Source organism: Dreissena polymorpha, chromosome 13 (genome assembly GCF_020536995.1).
Source record: "Dreissena polymorpha isolate Duluth1 chromosome 13, UMN_Dpol_1.0, whole genome shotgun sequence".
Classification (NCBI taxonomy): Eukaryota; Metazoa; Mollusca; class Bivalvia; order Myida; family Dreissenidae; genus Dreissena; species Dreissena polymorpha.
This window is the reverse complement of record NC_068367.1, coordinates 55,424,402-55,448,798: the sequence shown is the minus strand read 5'-3', so window position 1 is coordinate 55,448,798 and position 24,397 is coordinate 55,424,402. Positions and strand designations below refer to the sequence as shown.

The 24,397-nt window shown below is 38.2% G+C and overlaps 2 protein-coding genes across 3 annotated transcripts in view; one reads left to right on the top strand and one right to left on the bottom strand.

Moving 5' to 3' along the window:
* The window catches only part of LOC127855600 (zinc finger protein zfp-1-like), a 317,716-nt gene that overhangs the window by 33,025 nt on the left and 260,294 nt on the right, over window positions 1-24,397 (top strand). For both annotated transcript variants that reach the window (XM_052391344.1, XM_052391345.1), the window contains exons 9-10: window positions 13,584-13,798; window positions 19,508-19,623. In XM_052391344.1, the coding sequence (XP_052247304.1) occupies window positions 13,584-13,798; window positions 19,508-19,623 (331 nt within the window). The remainder of the gene's footprint in view (window positions 1-13,583; window positions 13,799-19,507; window positions 19,624-24,397) is intronic.
* LOC127855604 (uncharacterized) overlaps window positions 1-24,397 on the bottom strand; it is a 380,241-nt gene that overhangs the window by 174,971 nt on the left and 180,873 nt on the right. The window lies entirely within an intron of this gene.

Sequence of the window (24,397 nt, the reverse complement as noted above, 5' to 3'; positions counted from 1 at the left end):
CAGAATTTGTTTGGAGTGAACAATGTGAGTCTTCCTTTAATACTTTGAAGGGAAAACTCACCACTGCACCAGTCCTAGTTTTCCCTGACATGGCTAAGCCCTTTACACTGTCTACTGATGCTTCTGATTACGCAGTAGGCTTTGTATTGGGTCAACTGGACGACCAAGGAAGAGAAAGGGTGATTGCTTACGGAGGACGCTCTTTGAGAGGTAGTGAGAACAAATGGAGCATTCATGAAAAGGAATGCCTAGCTCTCATCGAGGCCATCCGTCAATTCCACCCATACCTTGCGAACTCACAGTTCACTGTGTTCACAGACAATATGGGTATGAAATATATCCAAAGTCTGAAAGATCTTAACGGTCGAAAAGGACGTTGGGCATTAAAACTCCAGGGTTACACTTTCAACATAGTCCACAAAGCAGGTACAAAGAATGCTAACGCAGATGCCTTGAGCCGAAGGAGCTACGAGCCGACTCCCAAGGTAGGTGAAAATCAATCTGCACTCTCACCAGATAACAGTGCTGCACAAGTGACTTTCGTGTATTCCATACCAGATGAAGTTCCCTTACTCTCAGCTTTGGACATAGCTGATGAGGCAGAAGAGGTAAGTGCCATTGATTTGCATGATATTGCTACTGAAAGGATCAATATATCGCAAGAACAATGGAAATGTCCAGACTTGCAACCATTGTTGAACGTAATGGTTCACAATGTGCTGCCAAATGATGTTGTTAAACAGCGAAAATACTTGATCATGTCAGAGCAATACATTATCAAAAATAACATTCTGTATCACATATGTGAGCCACAAAGGAAGAAACAACAAAAACGAGGGGAGCCTTTCACACAGTTGGTAGTTCCTAAATCTTTGCGAGAAGATGTGATTAAGGCATACCACGAGGGACATGCTCATCTAGGTTTTGATAAGACCTATTTTGCCATCCGTTCAAAGTATTACTGGGAAGGTATGTATACTGACATTGAAAATCATGTTCGTACGTGCAATACTTGCCAGCAATCAAAGCGGTCTTATGCTAACAACAGGCCACCTCTTTGTCCCTTGCCAGTGCCTGAACATACTTTTTCACGAGTTCATGTGGATGTTCTAGGTCCGTTACCACTCTCTCAGAATAAATTTAAGTACATCTTAGTGGTGGTAGATGCTTTTTCAAACTGGTGTGAAGCCTTTCCTCTTTGTACTCAGGAAGCTACTGAAATTTCAAAAATTTTGTTTGAAGAAATCTTTTGCCGTTATGGTGCACCTGATGTCATTGTCAGTGACAGGGGAACCAATTTTTTGTCCAAGCTTGTTACAGCTATCTGTGAAAAATTCCAAGTAACTAGGCACCATACTTCTTCATTTCATCCACAGACCAACAGCACTGTTGAACGTGTTAATGGTACACTTGGCCAGGCTTTGCGTTCTCTTTGTAATGACAATCAAGACAATTGGTCTCAATTTATTCCTGCTGTGATGATGGCTTTCCGCAATTCAGTATCTGCCACTACTGGTTTCACACCATACCAGATTTTATTTGGCAGACACATGCGTCTTCCAATAGACACTGCTCTCATTCCAAAAGAAAACTTGCCTGTAAATGTTAAAACACATGTGGATCATTTAAATGAACAGATAAAGATTGTTGAGGGCATAGTCACAGCAAACAAACTAGGTGCACAAATAAAACAAAAACTTCACCATGACAAAACTTGCAAGGAACCAAAGTTCACGTTAGGTCAACAAGTTTTGGTGAAACAGGAAAATGTTAAACAAGGGTTGTCTAAGAAACTTTCACCCAAGTTCCTAGGACCGTACGAAATAGTTCAATTAGGGCCAAATTATACCTACAAATTAAAATCACTTGAAACTGGCAATACTTTAAAGTCACTTGTTAATGCTCAACGATTAAAACCATTCCATGCAAGCAACCAATCACAGGCAGAAGCAACAACTCAGGATGACACTAGTGATATGCCAACTGATAACATCTCACAACAACAAAAAGTTGAAAAAATTGTTAAACATTCTTATCAGAATGGCTTGCATTACTACAGAGTTAAATGGCTTGGCCTTGAACCTAAGTTCAATACTTGGGTGTTCGCTGATTCTGTCCCTGAGGACATGCGACAGGCTTTTCATGACAGGTTTACTGGGAGCAACCGCAGACGAAAACGTTTGCAAGTTTTCCGCAGAAAAGATTAAACTTCTGCTTATTCTGCCATTTCTTATAGGTACCTTCTGTTCTTTGTATGTTAATTACATTTTCAAGTTCATTGCAGCATACTGGCATTGCTTCCATTTGATAATATAAGCTTAAAATGTCCTATATATGGCATACCTTTTTAGTACATTATTAAACCTCAACCTGAGTTTGTCTTTACAGTGGGTTAATTTTAAAGTAATGACTAATAATCATGAATAGAGTGCTAAGAACTAAGTGCACGGTTCTACAACCCATTCTAGAGACAATTACTCTAAAGTAGGCTTAATTTTGTACTTGCAGGACTTACCCTGCTCTTCCTACTGTCATGGACAAGGCTTTCGAATGGAGCGACAGTTGTGCAAAGATTAAATTATGGGACCATTTTTCATTCGCAAGGAAAGTTACATGCTTCGGCCGAGCATTGGTCCCATACCTATGTTCTACAACTGGAATACCCTGACTTTAACAATTTACAGTTTTCAACCTGTGATTGTAAGGACACGTTTGACACATTACATAGTATGTACAATGAGTCACAAGCTTATGTCAACAACATTTTCTCAACTATAAACTCATTGATACCTGATCATGAACCAACCATAAATAGAAAACGCCGATCGCTCCTCCCATTCATAGGTAAAATTGGGAAGGGACTATTTGGTTTAGCAACATCTGATGATGTTGAAACTGTTGCATCAAGAGTGAATCAACTGATAAGAAACAACTACAATATGCAACAAGGATTTGCTCATGACTCAAAACTTTTACACTCATTTATGCTGCACTCAGATGCAAGATTTTCAAATATTGTTAAGGGAATCCAAAATAATCATGATCAAATTGTCGCAATCAGTTCAGATTTAACTGATAATTTTCTAAAATTTCAGCAGGTTCAATCCAAAGTTACTCATGTTTTAACAAATATTTTAAAGTTTTCTAACATGCTCAAGGAATCTTATGGATCTCTTCTTGACGGAATCATTAGTCTTACTCAAGGTAAAATTTCTACAAAGATTATTCCATACAAAATTTTGGAAGACAGTCTTTACAACATCAGTAAACAACTTCATACAAAACAGTACAAGCTAACTTCCACCGACCCACTATTTTACTATGAAAATGCTAAATTTTCCTTTTTCAAATCTAACAAAACAATGTACATAACAGTCCAATTCCCAATTGTGCATACCAACATGATTCTTGACCTCTACAAAGTACTTGTTTTCCCTGTACCACTAAACTCTTCCTCTACTCATGCCACCCAAATTACTAACCTACCTCCATTTATTGCCATTTCAAAGGATGGTAATAATTATAAATATGTTGAACTATCCACTGACAATATCAATGCCTGCCTTCGCTTTTCCCATGCACTTTACTGTTCATCCCATTTACCCCTTAATATTCAACCCCTCAATAGTTGTCCAGTCTCTCTTTTCACAGGAAATAAATCTAACATTAATGCAAACTGCAACTTTGGATATTTTTCTAATCGTATTACACCAGCAGTGACCCAGTTAAATGAAACCCATTTTCTAGTGTTTAATACCTCAGACATAACACTTGATTGTCCTGACCGTACTACTAATGTTTCAGGATGCCACTTCTGTATCATTACTGTCCCATGCAACTGTTCCATTTCAACTGTCTCATCCTTTATCCCACCAAGGCTTTCTTACTGTCATCACCACTCTATTCCTGTCACTGTCCTGCACCCTGTTAACCTTGCTCTACTTCAACAGTTCTTCAATGAGGAGGCTTTAGCAATCATTGAGGCCCATGATGCATTTGAATCACCACTCAACATTACCATTCCTTCTTTCAATATGTTTCAGCATAATTTCAGTACATTCCTTGCCACAGAAAAAATTGAAACCTTAAACCTTAAGAAAATGGCTGAGGCAGCTAAAAATGACCAAGAAATATACAGTTCTCTAGCAGAACCCATTCTTGCCCTAAAAGACTATGACATTGATGAAATAACCCCTTCTTTCATTTTATCAATAGTGTCATCCACCTTGTCCATCCTCTGCCTTCCAGGGATAATCTACTTGTACTTTAAATACCGTAGATTAGCATCATTGCTAGCACTAACGCACATCACTCATCCAGCACAAGCTGCAAACCTGCCAAGTTTCATTTACACTACACAAGCACCAATGACAACAACCACCACTTTAGCTCCTCTACACAACATGACAACAACAACTTACTCGCCTTTGCTTATGTTTGCTGCCATTCTCTTTGTGTTTGCCACATACAGATTTCTAAAATACTGTTTCAAGTCTAGATTCTCTAGCACTCTGATCCTGGAAATCACTGATGGTACGAATGTTGCACAAATCCCTTGTCTTCAACTACCACCATGCATTCAACACTTAGAATTCTCAGGAGATAATTGTCTTCCTTCTGTTCAAGTAAAAATTTCCATCACCTCCACACTCATTTTGGACTTTGGCGATTTTAAAATATTGAACAAATTCGACAACTGCACTCTTTCCCTCAATCCTAAAATCGTGATTACTCCACTTCAAGCATACAAGGTAAACCGCCTCACTAAACACAAATTCTCCATGTACCTTTGGATCAACCAAAATGGCATTTGCATTCCAGTTAATGTAAAGTACTCTTCAAAGGATCCTCCTATTACTACAAATTTATACCCTGAGATCAGTACAGCTTTGCTGCAACATTAAGTCTCAACTTCATGATGGTACTACAACAATCACCATACGTATACACCTACAATCACTTTTTTTTTACATTCTTATGTGTTCCGTTTGCCAACAACATTCTTTTCTTTGGACATGTAAAACTTACTTTCAAGTTTGTTTTAAACGGTTCGAACTTCCCAAATGAGCACTAATGGGGCCTACCAACATTGTACAGTGTATACATTTGTTCACAAATGACTTTTAAAGACATGTTGTAATTTCTTGTATTTGCTGTTTCATGTTTTTCTCATGTTTTTGTATATATCACTCATCTACATCATGACCGTCATTGTTATTGTTCATTGAAAATTGTTTCCCCGTATGTTTTTAATTTTTTACAATGCAGGAGCATTGGTTTCACAGCGCAGGGGAAGATTTCACAGTGTTTTGCATTTATATATGCAGTCAATTGCATATTTGAAGATTTTATATTGTTTTGCATTTATATATGCAGTCATTTGCATATTTGAAGATTTTATAGTAATAGTTTTATAGTTATTTGACCATTTGAATATTTGTTTAATAATATATGTCATTTGTATATTTGTTTATTGTTGTAGGGTTTCATGATCTTGTACAGCTACACTTGATGTCTGTTTTCTTGTCAATCTCTGGCAATATGATATTTAGGGGTAACACAATCTTAGTTGTAAATGCAATATTATACAACATATTTACATCACTTATTGTTAAGAGAATCATCAAATACCTTTCCAATATTTCCAATATAAGCAACAATGCTTGTTAAAGATTATTGCATCAACATTACATCCTTCTACAGTTTTGCTGTAACACCTTTTCAATATTCCAATATTGTCAACAATGCATGTAAAAGATTATAACATAACATAAATTAAGTCACAAACAAATTATTCATGTTGAGATCTTAAATGACAGCCTGTTATTGGCATCTTAATCAAAGCTCCCTTTTGATGTTACAACATACTTTGTTGTCATTACCTAATTGTGGGTCAGAGCAAATCTAAACCAAATGTGACCATAACAACAGCAGATGGCAACCAACTCCTATATAAGCCAAACGCAGAATGGATTCAATACCTCTGCTCTATTGCCATCTTGCTGTGTGTTTGTGTCAATAAAGTTCTACAGTTAATGTTGCTCTGACTTACAGGTAAGACATTTATTTTATTTCTACTTTACTTGTATAAGTGATATAAGTTCAGTATTTTGTATGTATTACAATTGTTCATTCTTCATGCAAGTCTAAATATTTGGTGATTATTTTATATATTAAAATTCTTCAGTTACCTCTTGCTAAAAGCGAGTTATTCCCTAAAGTTTGATGTTTTAGATATTGAATACTTTCAGTTGTAAAATTTGTATTGTTAACAATTTATAGCATTTGTTCAAGACCTCTGCTCTATTGCCATCTTGCTGTGTGTTTGTGTCAATAAAGTTCTACAGTTAATGTTGCTCTGACTTACAGTCTTTCATTATCCTGCGCACTTGGGGAAACAACGTGAAAGTAACAAATTGGTCACTCATAAGAAAGAGCACACGCTAACCGGACGTGTGACAATATAATAATATATACACAGCGTATAACACATAATATGTAGCGACTTCCGAATATTGGCGCGTAACGTCACGTTCACGTCGGGTAACGTTACGCCATTTGTTTGTATTTTTGTATTTACTTCCGTTATGATCGACAGAAGAAAACGCTATGTAAAGTTGTCATAATAATCGTTTACTGAAGAAGGCCTTTGGCCGAAATATTTAATAAAATAGTAAATGTGTGAAGTTTTAATAATTTCCTCCCTCTGGAGATCCAATACATAGAGTATTTATTACAACACTCCTACGATAAATGGATTATACAGACGTCGATACGTTTTCTCTGAAGAGATTGATGGACAAACAAGCTCGTTACAGAAGTCATCTCGAGTTCCTGGACACGTGCACACATATGAACATTATCCCGAAAGGGTTCCAGTTAAAGTGGGAGTTACAGATGGAAGCTGGAGATGAAGATTTCGAGAAATGCCGCAAAATAAAGATTGATGCCGCGAATCAGTTGATGGGAGTCACAAGAGACGCGTGCTTGAAAAAGTTAAACGAACTTGAGGGTGAGATCAATCATTTTTATTCTATGCTAGATAGTAATGAAAAGAAGTCAATTGACATATGGTATGTTGAACGAACATTAGAGAACAAACTGCGTAAATTAAAAAAAATACAACAGCTAAAATCACAGATCAATAAAGACGAGGATGTCCAAACCTACAAGATAATTAGCATTGCAAAAGACGGTAATTGTTTTTACAGATGTTTAAGCTATTTCCTGTATGGATCTCAAATGTATCACGAATCATTGAGAGAAGACCTTACTCAATATATGTATAAGAACTCCCATAAGTACAACCATCTGGTAGACGGTGATATACACGTACACCTTAGCGCACAGAGATATACAAATGGAAGGTTATCGTCATGGGCAACAGAGGCCGAGCTAAAAGCCGCATCTGATCACCACCAAATTAGCATCCATGTTTCAACAGACCGTAAATTCACAGAGTGGTTGAAATTTGAAGATCAAATTGAGCCCTCAATTAATGTAGACAGCCCGCTGAGGTTACTTTTAGAAAAAAAACATTTCAGTGTACTAGAAGCTAGCGTCGACGGTAGACAGCATACAACCCATGATACTGATACTCACGTGTATGATTGGTTTGAAGGAAAGCCTACCGAACCTGTAATTTACTTGAAAAAACGGAACACTGCCAATGCAAATACAAATGTGAAACGACCCAGTGACACAAAAGCGTTCAAAGCAAAGCAGGTTAAGGAGAATAAACCCCAAATATCACCACAAGAATCGTTACCAAAAAAATCCGATGGGACAGAATCTTCAGTGACTAACCTATCAAAACACGTACTCACCGACGCTGAACAAAATCTCCTTGAAAAGGGCCTTAAATTCATCCCAAGTCGTAAGAATATTGATAAGGTGAAATTGCTAGCTGACCTTGGGGAGTGGGAACGCAGAATGCGATTACGGGAATACTTTGCGGACACTGAAAGCAACCAAAATATGAAACAGGGAATACTCGATAAGTTCCGAGTTAAACCAAAAAGCACATTTACTCCAAACGCGGGAAGGGACCCAAGCCTCGACCTTTATGTTGAACTGGTAAAGAATGATATCACCTCAAATTTGAGAAAGACTGGCAAATTAAATCTAGACAAGAATGAAAACAAAGCATTTCATGAACTGTTACATAATGATTCAATTATCATCAGACCGGCAGACAAGGGATCTGGCATAGTAATACTAGACAAACAAGTTTACATAGAGTCACTGAAACACGAAATGAGTGAAGACAAGGCATACAGATCTACTGAAGGCGATGCAAGTAAACAAAGTATGAAGATGTGAAGTCGCTCGTTAATAGACTTCACCGACAAGGCAGTATCTCTGGTGATATGAAACAGTATTTAATACCAAGGTACCCACAAGCGGGTAAACTCAAAGGAAATCCGAAGATACATAAAGCAGACGCACCTTTACGCACAATAGTGAGCGGGATAAATACAGCTACAGAGAAATTAGCCGAATTAGCCGAGCACGAATTAAATGAATATGTGGAGTCCTCGCCGAGTTACATTAGAGACACTACGGACTTTATTCAAAAACTAAAAGAAGTCAAAGAACCACTGCCGGAAGACAATTGTCTACTATTTTGTTTTGACGTCAGGAAACTATATCCATCCATACCCAAAAGAGAAGGGTTAGAAGCTTGCAGGGAAGCATTGAACGCGCGCTCCAACCCACTAGTCACTTCAACTGATGATATGATTGACGTAATCACGACAGTTTTGGAAAACAACAATTTCAGTCTAAATGAAAACAACTACGTACAGACAGATGGAGTGGCGATCGGCTCAAAACTGGGAAAAAATTTTGCTTGTAGCTATATGCGGAAGTGGGACGAGAAACTCATGACAGCTTATAGAGTACCGGCATTTTATAAGAGGTTTATAGATGATGGCTTTGGAATATGGATAGGTACCGCGCCTGAACTTGAGGCTTTTACCATACATGCCAACTCAATACACGAAAATATTCAAGTAGACCTTCGGTATAGTCCGCACAGTATCGTTTTTCTAGATACAACCGTACGGATGCGAAATGGTCATATCTACACAGATCTATATGTAAAGCCCACGGACAAACAGCTCTACATACGCAAAGACTCATGCCACCCCCCTAGCAGTAAAAGATCTTTAGCGTATGGACTTGGATTGCGGATACGAAGAATTTGTGAGCAGGAAGGTGATTACAACAAACATAGAAATGACCTAAAACTGCAATTAAGAAGACGCGGGTACAGCGGGAAATTCGTAGAAGGCCAGTTACAGAAGGTAGATGCACTGTCGCGCACAGACTTACTGGAAAAATCAAAAAAACAAACGCAAAACGACAGAGTTCCTCTTGTAGTCACGTTTTCCAGTCTTCTTCCCGACGTACACAGCATTGTACACAAACATTTAAACGTGCTATATAAATCAGACAGGATGCGCGAAGTCTTCAGTAAACCGCCTTTAGTAGCATACCGTAGGGACAGAAACCTCTGTGATACACTGGTACACAAGAAGACAAGCAAGGCTACCTTCATCACACACATATGTGAGACAAACTGCACGTGCTGTAACAAACTGACAACAAGTGACATTCAAGACACAGACGGCAAAATTACTTACAGCACGTGCAAAAATGTTACTTGTCGCTCGAGAAACGTGATATACGGTATAGGATGCAACAAGTGCGAATGTGTTGTGTATGTTGGGGAGACGGAGAGGCAAATCCGAGAGCGCATGAGTGAACACTTGCGAGACGTCCGCCTGCATAAAGAAAAGCCCATCACTACCCACTTCGATTTGAGCCACTGCGATGGCAATATGTACTTCTCGGTCCTGGAGACGCTAAATATCGCTGGACGCCAAGAGCGTGTAATTAGAGAAGCGTTTTGGATAAAGAGACTTAAAACTATATATGTAGCGACTTCCGAATATTGGCGCGTAACGTCACGTTCACGTCGGGTAACGTTACGTCATTTGTTTGTATTTTTGTATTTACTTCCGTTATGATCGACAGAAGAAAACGCTATGTAAAGTTGTCATAATAATCGTTTACTGAAGAAGGCCTTTGGCCAAAATATTTAATAAAAGAGAAGATAAATTTTTGTTCAAAGTATGAAAAATGTGAACACAACCTGCAAAACGGAATTATGTATGCGCCATTTACAACGCTGGCGATCAGAACCACCACGCAATGAAACAAGATCTGTCTGTGACATCATGACCAATGAACTTGACAACTACATAGGTTCATTCCTCCTGTCCATCCGCCAACGGGTCTGAGTATGAACCTGACACACTCACAAGCTACCATCGAGGCATTGACCGGTTTGTAAAAGAAATTCATATTTATACACAAAAAACATAATTTAATAAAGTGCTCAGTGAATTAACAATCAACATTGAATCGAAATAGTATTTCAGTGATGATCAATGTTGTTGTACTGTATTACTCACAGCTGTAGAGATAGTATAAACCTATATATCTTAGCTCGATTCCATTGAAAGCCTAAGGCTTATATAAACACTCGAGTCCATTTTCTGGGCTTAAAACCAGTTCTATGTGTCTTTGTGAGAGATCTTAAGAACGCTTCCACGGTGGGGATCGAACCCATCACCTCCCAGTCGCTAGGCGGACACCCTATCCATAAAAACATGTGGACCTTGCTGTGGAGTTTATTTACTTCATTCAACATAAAGTGAATAAATTAAAATATTTAAACAGCATCAGATGTTATAGCTGTGTAATTATGCTTTATAGTTGTTATGTTAACCTGATTGGTCAATTGCACACATCTATGAAAATAAAATTTAATTAAGTGGCAAATAAATGTATAATAGTTATTAAACAAAACAAGATGTAAATCGAATATAACCCGCACAATTTTATTATACCCCCACAAACGAAGTATAGGGGGGTATATAGGAGTGAACTTGTCTGTTGGTCTGTCTGTCGGTCCGTATTAAGTGTCCTCTCTCTAATTCAAGTAGTTTTCATCCGATCTTCACCAAACTTGGTCAGAAGTTGTATCTTCATGATCTTAAGGCCAAGTTCGAACATGGGCCTTGCCGGGTCAAATACTAGGTCACGGGGTCACTTAGTGCGTTTTAAACATTCAGCATGGTGTTCACTCTCTTATTCAAGTAGTTTTCATCCGATCTTCACCAAACTTGGTCAGAAGTTTTATCTAGATGATCTGAAGGCCAAGTTCGAACATGGGCCATGCCAGATCAAAAACTAGGTCACAGGGTCACTTAGTACGTTTTACACATTGAGCATGGTGTCCGCTCTCTATTTCAAGTAGTTTAAATCCAATCTTCACCACACTTGGTCAGAAGTTGTAACTAGATGATGTGTAGGTCAAGTACGAACATGGGCCATTCCGAGTCAAAAACTAGGTCACGGGGTCACTTAGTGTGTTTTAAACCTCACCATGTTGTCCGCTCTCTAATTCAAGTATTTTTTATACAATCTTCACCAAAATTGGTCAGAAGTTGTATCTTGATAATGTCTAGGGCAAGTTTGAATATGGGTCATGCTGGGTCAAAAACAAGGTCACAGGGTCACTTAGTGCGTTTTAAACATCACAATGTTGTCCGCTCTCTAATTCAAGTAGTTTTCATCCAATCTTCACCAAACTTGGTCAGAAGTTGTATCTAGATGATGTCTACGTCAAGTTGAATATGAGTCATGCCGGGTCAAAAAGTTTTATCTAAATGATCTCTAGGACAAGTTTGAACATGGGCCATTCCAGGCCGTAAACTAGGTCACTTAGTGCGTTTTTTAACATTCAGCACGGTGTCCGCTCTCTAATTCAAGTAGTTTACCAGATATTTAAGGGAAAATAAATATTCCCACAGCATTTTGGATGACAGAGAGTTTGAAACTTCTCGAAAGGTTTTGGCTTCCAAAAGAAAAGAACTGAAAGGAAAAGGAAACAGGCCCCATGCTGCTGAAGCCATTACCTCTAAAGAAAGAGTGATTTTAAACAAAAAGAAGTAATTGGACTTCAAAGCCCAAGACAGCTGTTGAATCAAGTTTGGCTAAATAATTCACCGTTGTTCGCCATTCGTGGTGGAACGGAAAGTCACAACCTTAGATGGGGCGACATCAAACTGAAAAAAACTGATCAAGGAAGAGAATACCTTGAATACAATGAACGGTTGACCAAAACACGTACATCGGAAACCAAGTCGGAGCAAAGGGCCTTTTCACCTAAACAGTTTGCTCATATCAACAAAGATTCATGCCTTGTTGAAGCGTTCAAGGAGTTTGCTCATCACAGACCGAAAGAAGCTCTGCATGATGATGCCCCTCTCTTCATGTCTATAAACTGTAGTCGACAAGCTGGGTCAGACAAGTGGTATAAATGTCAGCCCATGGGTGAAAACTCCTTGATGTCAATAATGAAAACGATGGCCGAGAGGGGCGATCTCACAGGTCGAAAGACAAATCACAGTGCCTGCAAAACAACCTGTACGACTCTTGCACAATGGGGTTGCTCCAACAACGATTCAGCAACTTACTGGACACAAAAATCTGCAAAGTGTTAACAATTACGCAAAAGCTTCTCTTGAAATGCAAGCAGCCATGTCTGACATATTATCAGAAAATCCTGACCAACAACAAATTATGCAATTTAACCCTAGACCTACCTATTGTTCTGTCATCCCGGCATCAATGTGAAACACATCTTTGTCTTGCAGCAACAGAAACACATCCAACGCTGCCATTGAGGATTCCCATGATAACACAAATCTCCAAGGTGCACAATTATTCCGGTGTAACGTAACCATCAACAACTACTATGCACACTCTCCATCGAAGAAACGCAAGAGAATATGCATAGTAGAAAGTGACAGTGATTGACTGTTGGTGAATTATAAATCAAGCTGGTAAATCCAACAAAATGTGCTTTCAACACACGACTATTAAAACCTGTCTATCCCCTGTTCAAATGTGTACATGTTCATTTGCATAAACTGCATTCATGCGCGTGTAATATAAACTGGTGTTCTGTTTGAGTCTTAGTGTTGTCAGTTTTGTTAAAGCAAAAAAATACAATTGTTAACTGTTTTCGTTTGTATTCAGTCTCGTGGTTTGTGCTATTTCGCATCACACTCAAGGCTCCACCTCTCGTGTGATACGTCATCACACAAGCCACTCAATTGAATACAAACTCTTGGAACAATTGACTAGCGTAATATTCCATGTGTATTTAGACCTTGTTCAGGGAAAACTTGGCTCAATGCATGTGCTTAATGTATTTTTTTCCTAGAAAACAGTCTAATCAGGGATGACACTTTCCACTGCAACTGGATTTTCATAAGAGACTTTCTTTAAACATAAAATTCCATGAAAGCAGAAAGTGTTGTCACTGATAAGCCAAATTATGAAAGCAGAAAGTGTTGTCACTGATAAGCCAAATTATGAAAGCAGAAAGTGTTGTCACTGATAAGCCAAATTATGCTTATCCGGGAAGACACTTTATGCACATGAATTGAACCCCATTTTCTTAGAGCGGTTCTCATTTGTATGGTTCTCATGTATACTGATAGGTCTGGATTCAGCTCCCTCGTCGGTCAATCCGCCTTCCACCACATCGATGTCTCAATCCTCCTCATCGTCATCATTAGCCACAATGTCAGCAGCGACGTCTGAAGCCACAAAATCGGCAACGGAGACCGTTACTGTGCTGACGTCTACATCTGACAGGGGCAAATTGTTCTCCCCTTTGCCTGAATGGCAGGCAAATATCCCTGTCACAACTCAGGTAAGATGCAAGATATTGTGAACTGTAAAACATATATAAGTATTTGTCCGAATGAAATTTCCCTGTTTTTTTAAAAATTACCATTTCATGGAAATATAAATTCTTGGATATCTGATTTCTGAAAAAAACAACTGTATTAGGAGTCTGGACTGTCCGTCATTTTTACAATGTATTTGTAATACGTGTCAGCAATAAATATGTGTCTGGTTTAAGTTGGATATTTATTTATTTGATGCCTACAGTAACTTGATCTTAAGTCATGTAAACATTGGGAATTATTATTCCATGGGATCTTAAATTTGTTGATCAGTCAACCCACGTAATCAACACAAAATAATGTCCAACAAATTAATAAAGATTTTAATAAATTAGATGAGTTAAATGTCCTTTTGTGCCACAAAAATGGAGTCACATGCAGACTATGTGATACCTCTTCTGTAGGCTAATAAACAGCTTAGTAACAATTAGTATACCCGTGCGCAACATTTTTTTGTTGATCACATATGACGAAAGTTTGTGTTGAACTTGAAACTACTTTATCTGCTTAACAAAATGGGTCAATCATGGTTGTCAATAAGAGCTGGCAAGCAGCCAAATTCAAACACAAAAGAGTTGGCTAAAGTTTTTAATTAAATGAAAGTACCCACTCTATACCCAATTATTATCCCCTGCCATAGGTGGAGGGATATTGTTTTGGCGTTGTCCTTCCATCTTTCCGTCCGTCCGGAGCCGTATCTTGGAAGTGCTATGGCGGATTTCATTGAATCTTGGTATGAGTATATATATGGATAAGAGGATGATGCACACCAAATGGCAGTGTACACCATCTGTTAATAACAGAGTTATGGCCCGTTGTACCTTGAAAAAATGCTTTTTTGAGTGTCAAATATAACACTTTTGTGTCCAGAAGCATATTGGCTGGGGATATCAATTCAACGAATTTGCTTGTTGTCCCCTACCAGTGAAACCGGAGGTGACTTATGGTTTGCATTCCGTCTGTCTGTCTGTCTGTCTGTCTGTCTGTCTGTCTGTCTGTCAGTCTGTCTGTCAGTCAGTTGTTCACACTTTTCTGGATCCTGAGATAACTTTTAAAGTTCTTAATATTTTTTCATGAAACTTAAAACATGGATAGATGGCAATATGGAGATTATGCACGTCATTTCATTTTGTTCCTACGTCAAAAATTCTGGTTGCTATGGCAACAAATATATATAAAAAAAATATTATTTTTAGCTCACCTGAGCACAACGTGCTCATGGTGAGCTTTTGTGATCGCCTTTTGTCTGTCGCCCGTCGTGCGTTGTCCGTGGTGCGACGTAAACATTTGCCTTGTTCACTCTCTAGAGGCCACATTTATTGTCCAATCTTCATAAAATTTGGTCAGAAGATTGGTTTCAATGATATCTTGGATGAGTTCGAAAATGGTTACGTTTGCTTGAAAAACATGGCTGCCAAGGGGCAGGGCATTTTTCCTTATATGGCTATATATGGCTATAGCAAAATCTTGTTAACACTCTAGAGGCCACATTTATTGTCCGATCCTCATAAAACTTGGTCAGAAGATTCATCCCAATGATATCTTGGATGAGTTTGAAAATGATGTCGGTTGGTTGAAAAACATGGCCGCCAGGGGGCGGGGCATTTTTCCTTATATGGCTATAGTAAAACCTTGTTAACACTCTAGAGGCCACATTTATTTTCGATCTTCATGAAACTTGCTCAGATGATTTGTCCCAATGATATCTTGGATGAGTTCAAAAATGGTAACCTTTGCTTGAAAAACATGGCTGCCAAGGGGCGGGGCATTTTTCCTTATCTGGCTATATATGGCTATAGTAAAATCTTGTTGTCCCCTACCGGTTTCACCGGAGGGGACTTATGGTTTGCACTCTGTCTGTCTGTCAGTCACACTTTTCTGGATCCTGCGATAACTTTAAAAGTTCTTAATATTTTTTCATGAAACTTGAAACATGGATAGATGGCAATATGGACATTATGCACGTCATTTCATTTTGTTCCTACATCAAAAATTCTGGTTGCTATGGCAACAAATAATAAAAAATCTGAAAATGGTGGAATTTCTGACAATGGTGGAGCCGTTAGGGGACTATATTGCTTGGCAATAGTCTTGTTAACTTTCTAGTTTGCTCAATCTTCATGAAATTTGGTCAGAACATTGGTTTCCTGTGTAGTAAAGTTTGGTTTTATTATGTCAATATTATGTGACATTAACTGTGTTATGTTATTTTTCATAACACAGAATTTTCATAGTTAACATAACTGTTTTAGTCATTTACACTTATGATAAGCCTTTCAACTAAGAGATAACTGAAAGAAAGACAACATGTACATGATTTTGCAGTATTTATGCAGTATTTATCTCCCTTGTTTAACCTGGTTCAGTAATCTATTTTTAGTTCTGCTCTGGAATTTGGGAAGATATTGATCATTGATAAATGCACTGTTCTGAGGGAAATTTGACTACTTGCCATTGATCTCTTCTGAACTGTATAAAATAAGCTGTTTTGGCTGATTTAAACACCTCTTGATGCTTTCTTGAAAAGTTAACAGCTCTTGAAAAAGGTTGGAATTTTGAAATAATTAAACTCTAAATTATTTTTAACACCAGCATCAAGACATTTTGGCATTATTTTCTAAATTATTCTTATTATTAAGATTATTTTTATTTGGCATTTTCTAAATTAGAACGACTCTATTCTATTTCAATAACTGTAGTGAATTTTTCTTATTTTTACATTTGATTCACTGAAGTTTCCTAATCTCCATAAATATTGTTCTTTAGATTAAATTAGACCTATTTTGTAAACTAGATTTTTGAAGCACTTTCTAGACTAACAGAAACTTATATTTTTATAAGTATTTTTGACAAATTTTTAACTTCTTTTTACATTCATTAAGGTATTTGCTGTATGTTGTTCATTTTTGTAACAATAATTAGATTCTTTAGACTTGGCTTGTACCTGTTCTTAATTTTCTGTCATTTCTCTTCATTTTCCGAGTTCTTGGAATAAAAATTAGTTATTTTTGTTAAAGCTGCCTTGGTTTTCACTTATAAATAAATTCTTTGAGTGTATTTAGGCGTCCCTGACTGAACGCCTTTAGTTAATTGAATTACAACCAGTCAGTATATTCATCCTGACAGGAAATAAGAGTTTGTCAAATAAATATTTTCGCATTACATAAGTGCTTACAAAGTTACATAACTTGTAACTGTCCTGTGACCGGTACATTTGCGTAAGCGAAGGAGACCGCACTACCACACCTGGATAGGACAGTTGAGTTTGATAATGGTTTGGATCGGTAAAAAAACATGGCCGCCAGGGGGGGTCTTTTTCCTTATATTTATATAGTAAAAAAGCTTGTGAACACTCTAAAAGTCACATGTTTTGCCTAATCATCATGAAATTTTGTCAAAACATTAGTTATGTGGATGTCTCGGACGAGTTTGAAAATGGTCGTGATCAGTGAAAAAACATGGCCGCCAGGGAGTGGGGCAGTTTTTATGTCCCCCACTATAGTAGTAGGGGAAATATTGTTTTTGCCCTGTCTGTTGGTTGGTTGGTTGGTCTGTTGGTCTGTTTGCGCCAACTTTAACATTTTGCAATAACTTTTGCTATATTGAATATAGCAACTTGATATTTGGCATGCATGTGTATCTCATGGAGCTGCACATTTTGAGTGGTGAAAGGTCAAGGTCATCCTTCAAGGTCAGAGGTCAAATATATGTGGCCAAAATGCTCATTTTATGAATACTTTTGCAATATTGAAGATAACAACTTGATATTTGGCATGCATGTGTATCTTATGGAGCTGCACATTTTGAGTGGTGAAAGGTCAAGGTCATCCTTCAAGGTCAGAGGTCAAATATATGTGGCCCAAATCGCTTATTTTATGAATACTTTTGCAATATTGAAGATAGCAACTTGATATTTGGCATGCATGTTTATCTCATGGAGCTGCACATTTTGAGTGGTGAAAGGTCAAGGTCATCCTTCAAGGTCAGAGGTCAAATATATGTGGCCCAAATCGCTTATTATGCCCCTTCGAAGAAGAGGGGGTATATTGCTTTGCTCATGTCGGCCGGTCGGTCCGTCCACCAGGTGGTTGTCAGACGATAACTCAAGAACGCTTGGGCCTAGGATCATGAAACTTCATAGGTACATTGATCATGACTCGCAGATGACCCCTATTGATTTTGAGGTCACTAGTTCAAAGGTCAAGGTCACGGTGACCAGAAATAGTAAAATGGCTTTTGAATGATAACTCAAGAACGCATATGCCTAGGATCATGAAACTTGATAGGTAGATTGATCATGACTTGCAGATGACCCCTATTGATTTTGAGGTCACTAGATCAAAGGTCAAGGTCACATTGACCCGAAATAGTAAAATGGTTTCCGGATGATAACTCAAGAACGCATACGCCTAGGATCATGAAACTTCATGGGTAGATTGATCATGACTCGCAGATGACCCCTATTGATTTTGAGGTCACTAGGTCAAAGGTCAAGGTCACAGTGACCCAAAATAGTATAATGGTTTTCGGATGATAACTCAAGAACGCATACGCCTAGGATTATGAAACTTCATAGGTAGATTGATCATGACTTGCAGATGACCCCTTTTGATTTTGAGGTCACAAGGTCAAAGGTCAAGGTCACGGTGACCCGAAATAGTAAAATGATTTTCGGATGATAACTCAAGAACGCTTTTGCCTAGGATCATGACACTTCATAGGTTCATTGATCGTGACCAGCAGATGACCCCTATTGATTTTCAGGTCACTAGGTCAAAGGTCAAGGTCACGGTGACAAAAATCGTATTCACACAATCGCTGCCACTACAACGGACAGCCCACATGGGGGGCATGCATGTTTTACAAACAGCCCTTGTTTTATGAATACTTTTGCAATATTGAAGGTAGCAACTTGATATTTGGCATGCATGTGTATCTCATGGAGCTGCACTTATTGAGTGGTGAAAGGTCACGGTCATCCTTCAAGGTCAAATATATGGGTCAAAATTGCTCATGTAATGTCACTTCTGCAATATTGAAGCTATCGATTTTATATTTGAAATGCATGTGTATCTCATGGAGCTGCACATTTTGAGTGGTGAAGGGTCAAGGTCATCCTTCAAGGTCAAACGTCATATAGGGGAACATTGTGTTTCACAAACACATCTTGTCTTTATATGTATATAGTGACAACATGTGAACAGTCTAGAAGACACATTTTTTTCCCAATCTTCATGAAATTTGGACATCTTGTAAGAGTTAAAAAATGGTTCAGGTCTGTTAAAAAAACATGGCCGCCAAGGGGCCATTTGTTGTTCATTCTTCATGATACTTGGTTAGAACATTTGTTCTATTGGCATCTTGGGCTGCAAAAAACAGGTTGTTTCTTTTTATCTAAGGTGAGCGACTTTAGTTCTTTCAGGCCCTTTTGTTGTTTTTTTACTGACAATGGTGGAGTTTCACCGGTAGGGGACCATATTGCTTGGCAATCTCTTGTTACATTTGTTTTGCCTTAACTCACATTTACCAATTTTACGTCGATTCATAACTCAATATTAATCAGAAAATCACTATCATATAACATCTTTTATGCATTGTTTCTTACAGAAAATGAACTAGTTTTGCACTCAACCACTGACATTGAGTGTACATTGGTCGTGTGTCTGTTTCAGTCATCGTTCCCCACGTCGCTGGATGGTATATCGAGCATGGTGTTCAGCCACGCCTCCACTCCCACCACTGACTCGGACCCCCTGCAGGCTGGTAAACCCAAGAGATCCAGAACTGGGTGAGATTGCAGGGATTTTTATGCCCCCAAAGGTGGGCATATAGTGATCGCAGTTCCGTCCGTCTGTCTGTCTGTCTGAAAGTCTGTCACTCTTTGTGTTAAGGTTTCGAAAAATGCTCATAGCTTCAATGTCGCTTTAGATGTAACCTTCATATTTGGTATGCATGTGTATATGGACAAGGCCTTTCCATATGCACACAAATATCGACCCCTTTGACCTTGACCTTGAACTAAAATCTGCATTTAGGTTTCGAAATCTGCGTTTAGGTTTCGAAGAAGCGATGTTTTTTTCATTAAGATTCGTTAAGGGGACCCATTCCCAACAGAAAAAGTATATAGTTTTCCTAAGATCTAAACCATTCCCGATTGAAGGTTCCCAAAGAATAAAAAAAAAGAAATCTCAAAATTTTGAGACAAAAGTGGAATGCTAGGGCATCCAAGTTTTATGAATGCATGTGTGGTATATAATAAATAAGAGTATTCTTGCCCCGCCCCCCCTTCTCTATTTTGACTTAACTAACAGATTTTTGTCCTGCATGTCTCCTTATCTAAAAGGTGTTCAAGGTTAATGGTCAAATTTGGCCATAAACCAGTCCTTGTAACTAGGTGTAGCGTAATTACTCATTGTTCGTGGCGAACACACAATAACAACCCAAGTTCATCTATGTTTTCATCGCCATTTATTTCTGTTACAATGTATATATTTTCTAACACAACGCTTGCTAATATTCATGAAGTACAATTTTACAGCGCGGCGGCCAATATGGCCACCACGTCAAGAAGTGACAAATCTCAAAGTTCTTTTCAAATCTAAACGCAGACTCCCTACTTCTGACTACACCTCTACATTTTGTCTACAGGTTAATTTGCATATATTTTCTTTACAACTTTGATTGGTCCTTAGCTAACGTGCTTATTGCTGATTGGTTGACTTGCTGGAATATACTAGAAAAACCAATTTATTCATGTATTTACATGCTTGCCAAATACTCCAAAATCTAATTACTTTGTATTGGTATTAAGTTTTACGGTTATGTTTGTCGGTGCAATATTTTGTGTTACCTATGCAAATAAGACTTTTCGGTGATTGCAATAACTATGTGAAGTAATACTCATCTGATCCTTTCGTTTATTGAACTTAATTTCATGAATAAGTACCTTGTTAAACATCCAGACTCTGGATTTTTAGCTCACCTGATTGCTCAGGTGAGCTTTTCTGACCGGTCTTTGTCTGTCGTATGTCCGTCCGTCCGGTCATAAACATTTGCTCGTAAACACTCTAGAGGCCACATTTCTTGTCCCATCTTCATGAAACTTGGTAAAAAGCTTTGCCCCAATAAAATCTCGGCTGAGTTCGAAACTGGGTTGTGCTGGGTCAAAAAGTAGGTCACTAGGTAAAAAAAAGAAAAACCTTGTTAACACTGTAGAAGTAACATTTTATGTTCAATCTTCATGTAACTTTGTCAAAATGTTTGTCTTAATGATATCTTGATTGAGTTCAAAAGTGGTTCCTGTGTGTTGAAAAAAATGGCCGCCAGTGGGCGGGGCAGTTTTCCTAATTTGGCTATAGAGAAACCTTGTAAACACTCTAGAAGTCTCAATTTTTGCCCAATCATCATAAAAGTTGGTCAAAACATTGGTTCAATTAATGTCTCGGACGAGTTTGAAAATGGTCGAGATCGGTGAAAAAACATGGCCGCCAGTGGGCGGGGCATTTTTCTCTATATGTATATAGTGGCAGTTTTCCCTATTTGGCTATAGAGAAACCTTGTAAACACTCTAGAAGTCACAATTTTTGCCCAATCATCATGAAAGTTGGTCAAAACATTGGTTTTATTGATATCTCGGAGGAATTTGAAAATGGTGGGGATTGGTGAAAAAACATGGCTGCCAGTGGGCGGGGCATTTTTCTCTATATGTATATAGTGAAAACATGTGAACACAGTAGAAGTCACATTTTTGGCCCAATTTTCATGAAATGTGCTCAGAACATTTGTATCCTTGATACGAGAGTTGAGTTCAAAAATGGTTCCAGTCAGTTGAATAACATGGCTGCTGGGAGGGGGCAGTTTTCTCATTATGCCCCCCCCCCCTTTCGAAGAAGAGGGGTATATTGTTTTGCTCATGTGTTCGTCCGTCCACCAGATGGTTTCCGAATGATAACTCAAGAGCCCTTATGCCAAGGATCATGAAACTTCATAGGTACATTGATCATGACTCGCAGATTACTCCTATCGATTTTTAGGTCACTAGGTCAAAGGTCAAGGTCACGATGACCCGAAATAGTAAAATGGTTTCCGGATGATAACTCAAGAACACTTATGCCTAGGATCATAAAACTTCATAGACACATTGATCATGACTCGCAGATGACCCCTATTGATTTTCAGATCACTAGGTCAAAGGTCAAGGTCACTGTTACCCGAAATAGTAAAATGGTTTCCAGATGATAACTCAAGAACACTTATGCCTAGGATCATGAAACTTCATAGGTACATTGATCATGACTGGAAGATGACCCCTATTGATTTTCAGGTCACCAGGTCAAATGTCAAGGTCGGGGTGACCTGAAATAGTAAAATGGTTTCTGGATGATAACTCAAAAACGCTTATGCCTAGGTTCATGAAACTTCATAGGTATATTGATCATGACTCGCAGATGACCCCTATTGATTTTGAGGTCACTAGGTCAAAGGTCAAGGTGACTCGAAATGGTAAAATGGTTTTTGGATGATAACTCAAGAACGCATACGCGGCCAACAGGGCGAACTCTGAACAATATAACTGAAGCAACTGGTCTGTAATCCTAAATCTGTAATTATCAGTCCAATGAAACCTCATCATTTGAGTAAAATAAAGTGGATCAGTAAAAAATATTATCAGAATATGATATTTTTTTTGTATATTAAATATTGTGTTAATGTTCAATTTTGTTGATTAATATAAATATAAGCAGGACAGGGGAGGTAATACACTATTATATCTTTCTTATATACAGGGGAAACAAATGCAATAAGTTTAAATTTCATGTTAAATAAATAGAGGATATTTGTTCATGTCAGTGTGAGATCATTTGTTATTTTTTAGCTAATCTATTTTTTGAAAAAAAAATTATGAGCAATTGTCAACACCTTGGCGTCGGCGTTGGTGTCCGGTTAAGCTTTGCGTTTAGGTCCACTTTTCTCGGAAAGTATCAATGCTATTGCATTCAAACTTGGTACACTTACTATCATGAGGGGACTGGGCAGGCAAAGTTAGATAACTCTGGCGTGCATTTTGACAGAATTATGTGCCCTTTTTATACTTAGAAAATTGAAAATTTTGGTTAAGTTTTGTGTTTAGGTCCATTTTATTCCTTAAGTATTAAAGCTATTGCTTTCATACTTGCAACACTTACTAACTATCATAAGGGGACTGTGCAGGCAAAGTTGTGTAACTCTGACTGGAATTTTGACAGAATTATGTGCCCTTTTTATACTTAGAAAATTGAAAATTTGGTTAAGTTTTGTGTTTAGGTCCACTTTATTCCTACAGTATCAAAGCTATTGCTTTCATACTTGCAACACTTATTAACTATTATAAGGGGACTGTGCAGGCAAAGTTATGTAACTCTGACTGGCATTTGGACGGAATTATGGGCCCTTTATACTTACAAAATTGAAAATTTGGTCAAGTTTTGTGTTTTGGTCCACTTTACCCTTAAAGTATCATAGATATTGCTTTCATACTTGGAACACTCGCAAACTATCATAAGGGTACAGTAAAAGGACAAGTTGCATAACTCTGGTTGTCATTTTTACAGAATTATGGCCCTTTTTTGACTTAGTGACTTTGAATATATGGTTAAATTTTGTGTTTTGATCCACTTTACTTCTAAAGTATCAAGGCTATTGCTTTCAAACTTCAAATACTTTCATGCTATCATGAGGTTACTGTACCTGGCAAGTTGAATTTTACCTTGACCTTTGAATGACCTTGACTCTCAAGGTCAAATTATTAACCCCCCCCCCCCCCGAATCCTTTCCCCCCTAAATATTTTTTTTTTTTAGGATCATCACACAAATGACCACCACACCCTCACACTTCACCCCCCCCCCCCAATTTTTTTTTTGAAACGGTTAAAAAACACAAATATTTATTTTTATTATTTTATTTTTGAACTACCGTTCAACCATCACTCGCAAGAATCCCCTCCCCCCCCCCCCCCCCCACCCCCCGAATTTTTTTGCATTTTTTTCCCCGCATTTTTGGAAGATAATGTAATTAATGTCCACACCCCCACACTATACACCCCTCTTCACTCCACCCCTCCCTTCTTTGTGATTGAAATTGAGAGTCCCTTCACCTTTAAAAAGAAAATAGATGAGCGGTCTGCACCCGCAAGGCGGTGCTCTTGTTTCATTGGGGGTTCCAAATCTATTTCGAGTAACGATCCGTTTGTTCTCTCCGACTTCACTCTGGGATTTAATTGTCATCTGATCATAGTGTATTAAGAGTTTTGCATCTTTGAAAAGCTTATTTAAAACGCAGTTTATTGATATAGAACACATTATCCTGCCCAAAATACACACGACCGGTCGGGCATGTTCCTGGGACATTGGCTAGCCCGGACCTAGGTACAGGCAGTGAATGTCGTTCGGATGTGCCTTAGTGTTAAGCCCTGGACTATTATATATGAAATATATATAGTGGAGCTATCCTACTCACCCCGGCGTCTGCGTTAGCGTTAGCGTGCAAATGTTAAAGTTTTTGTACTACCCCAATTATTTTCATT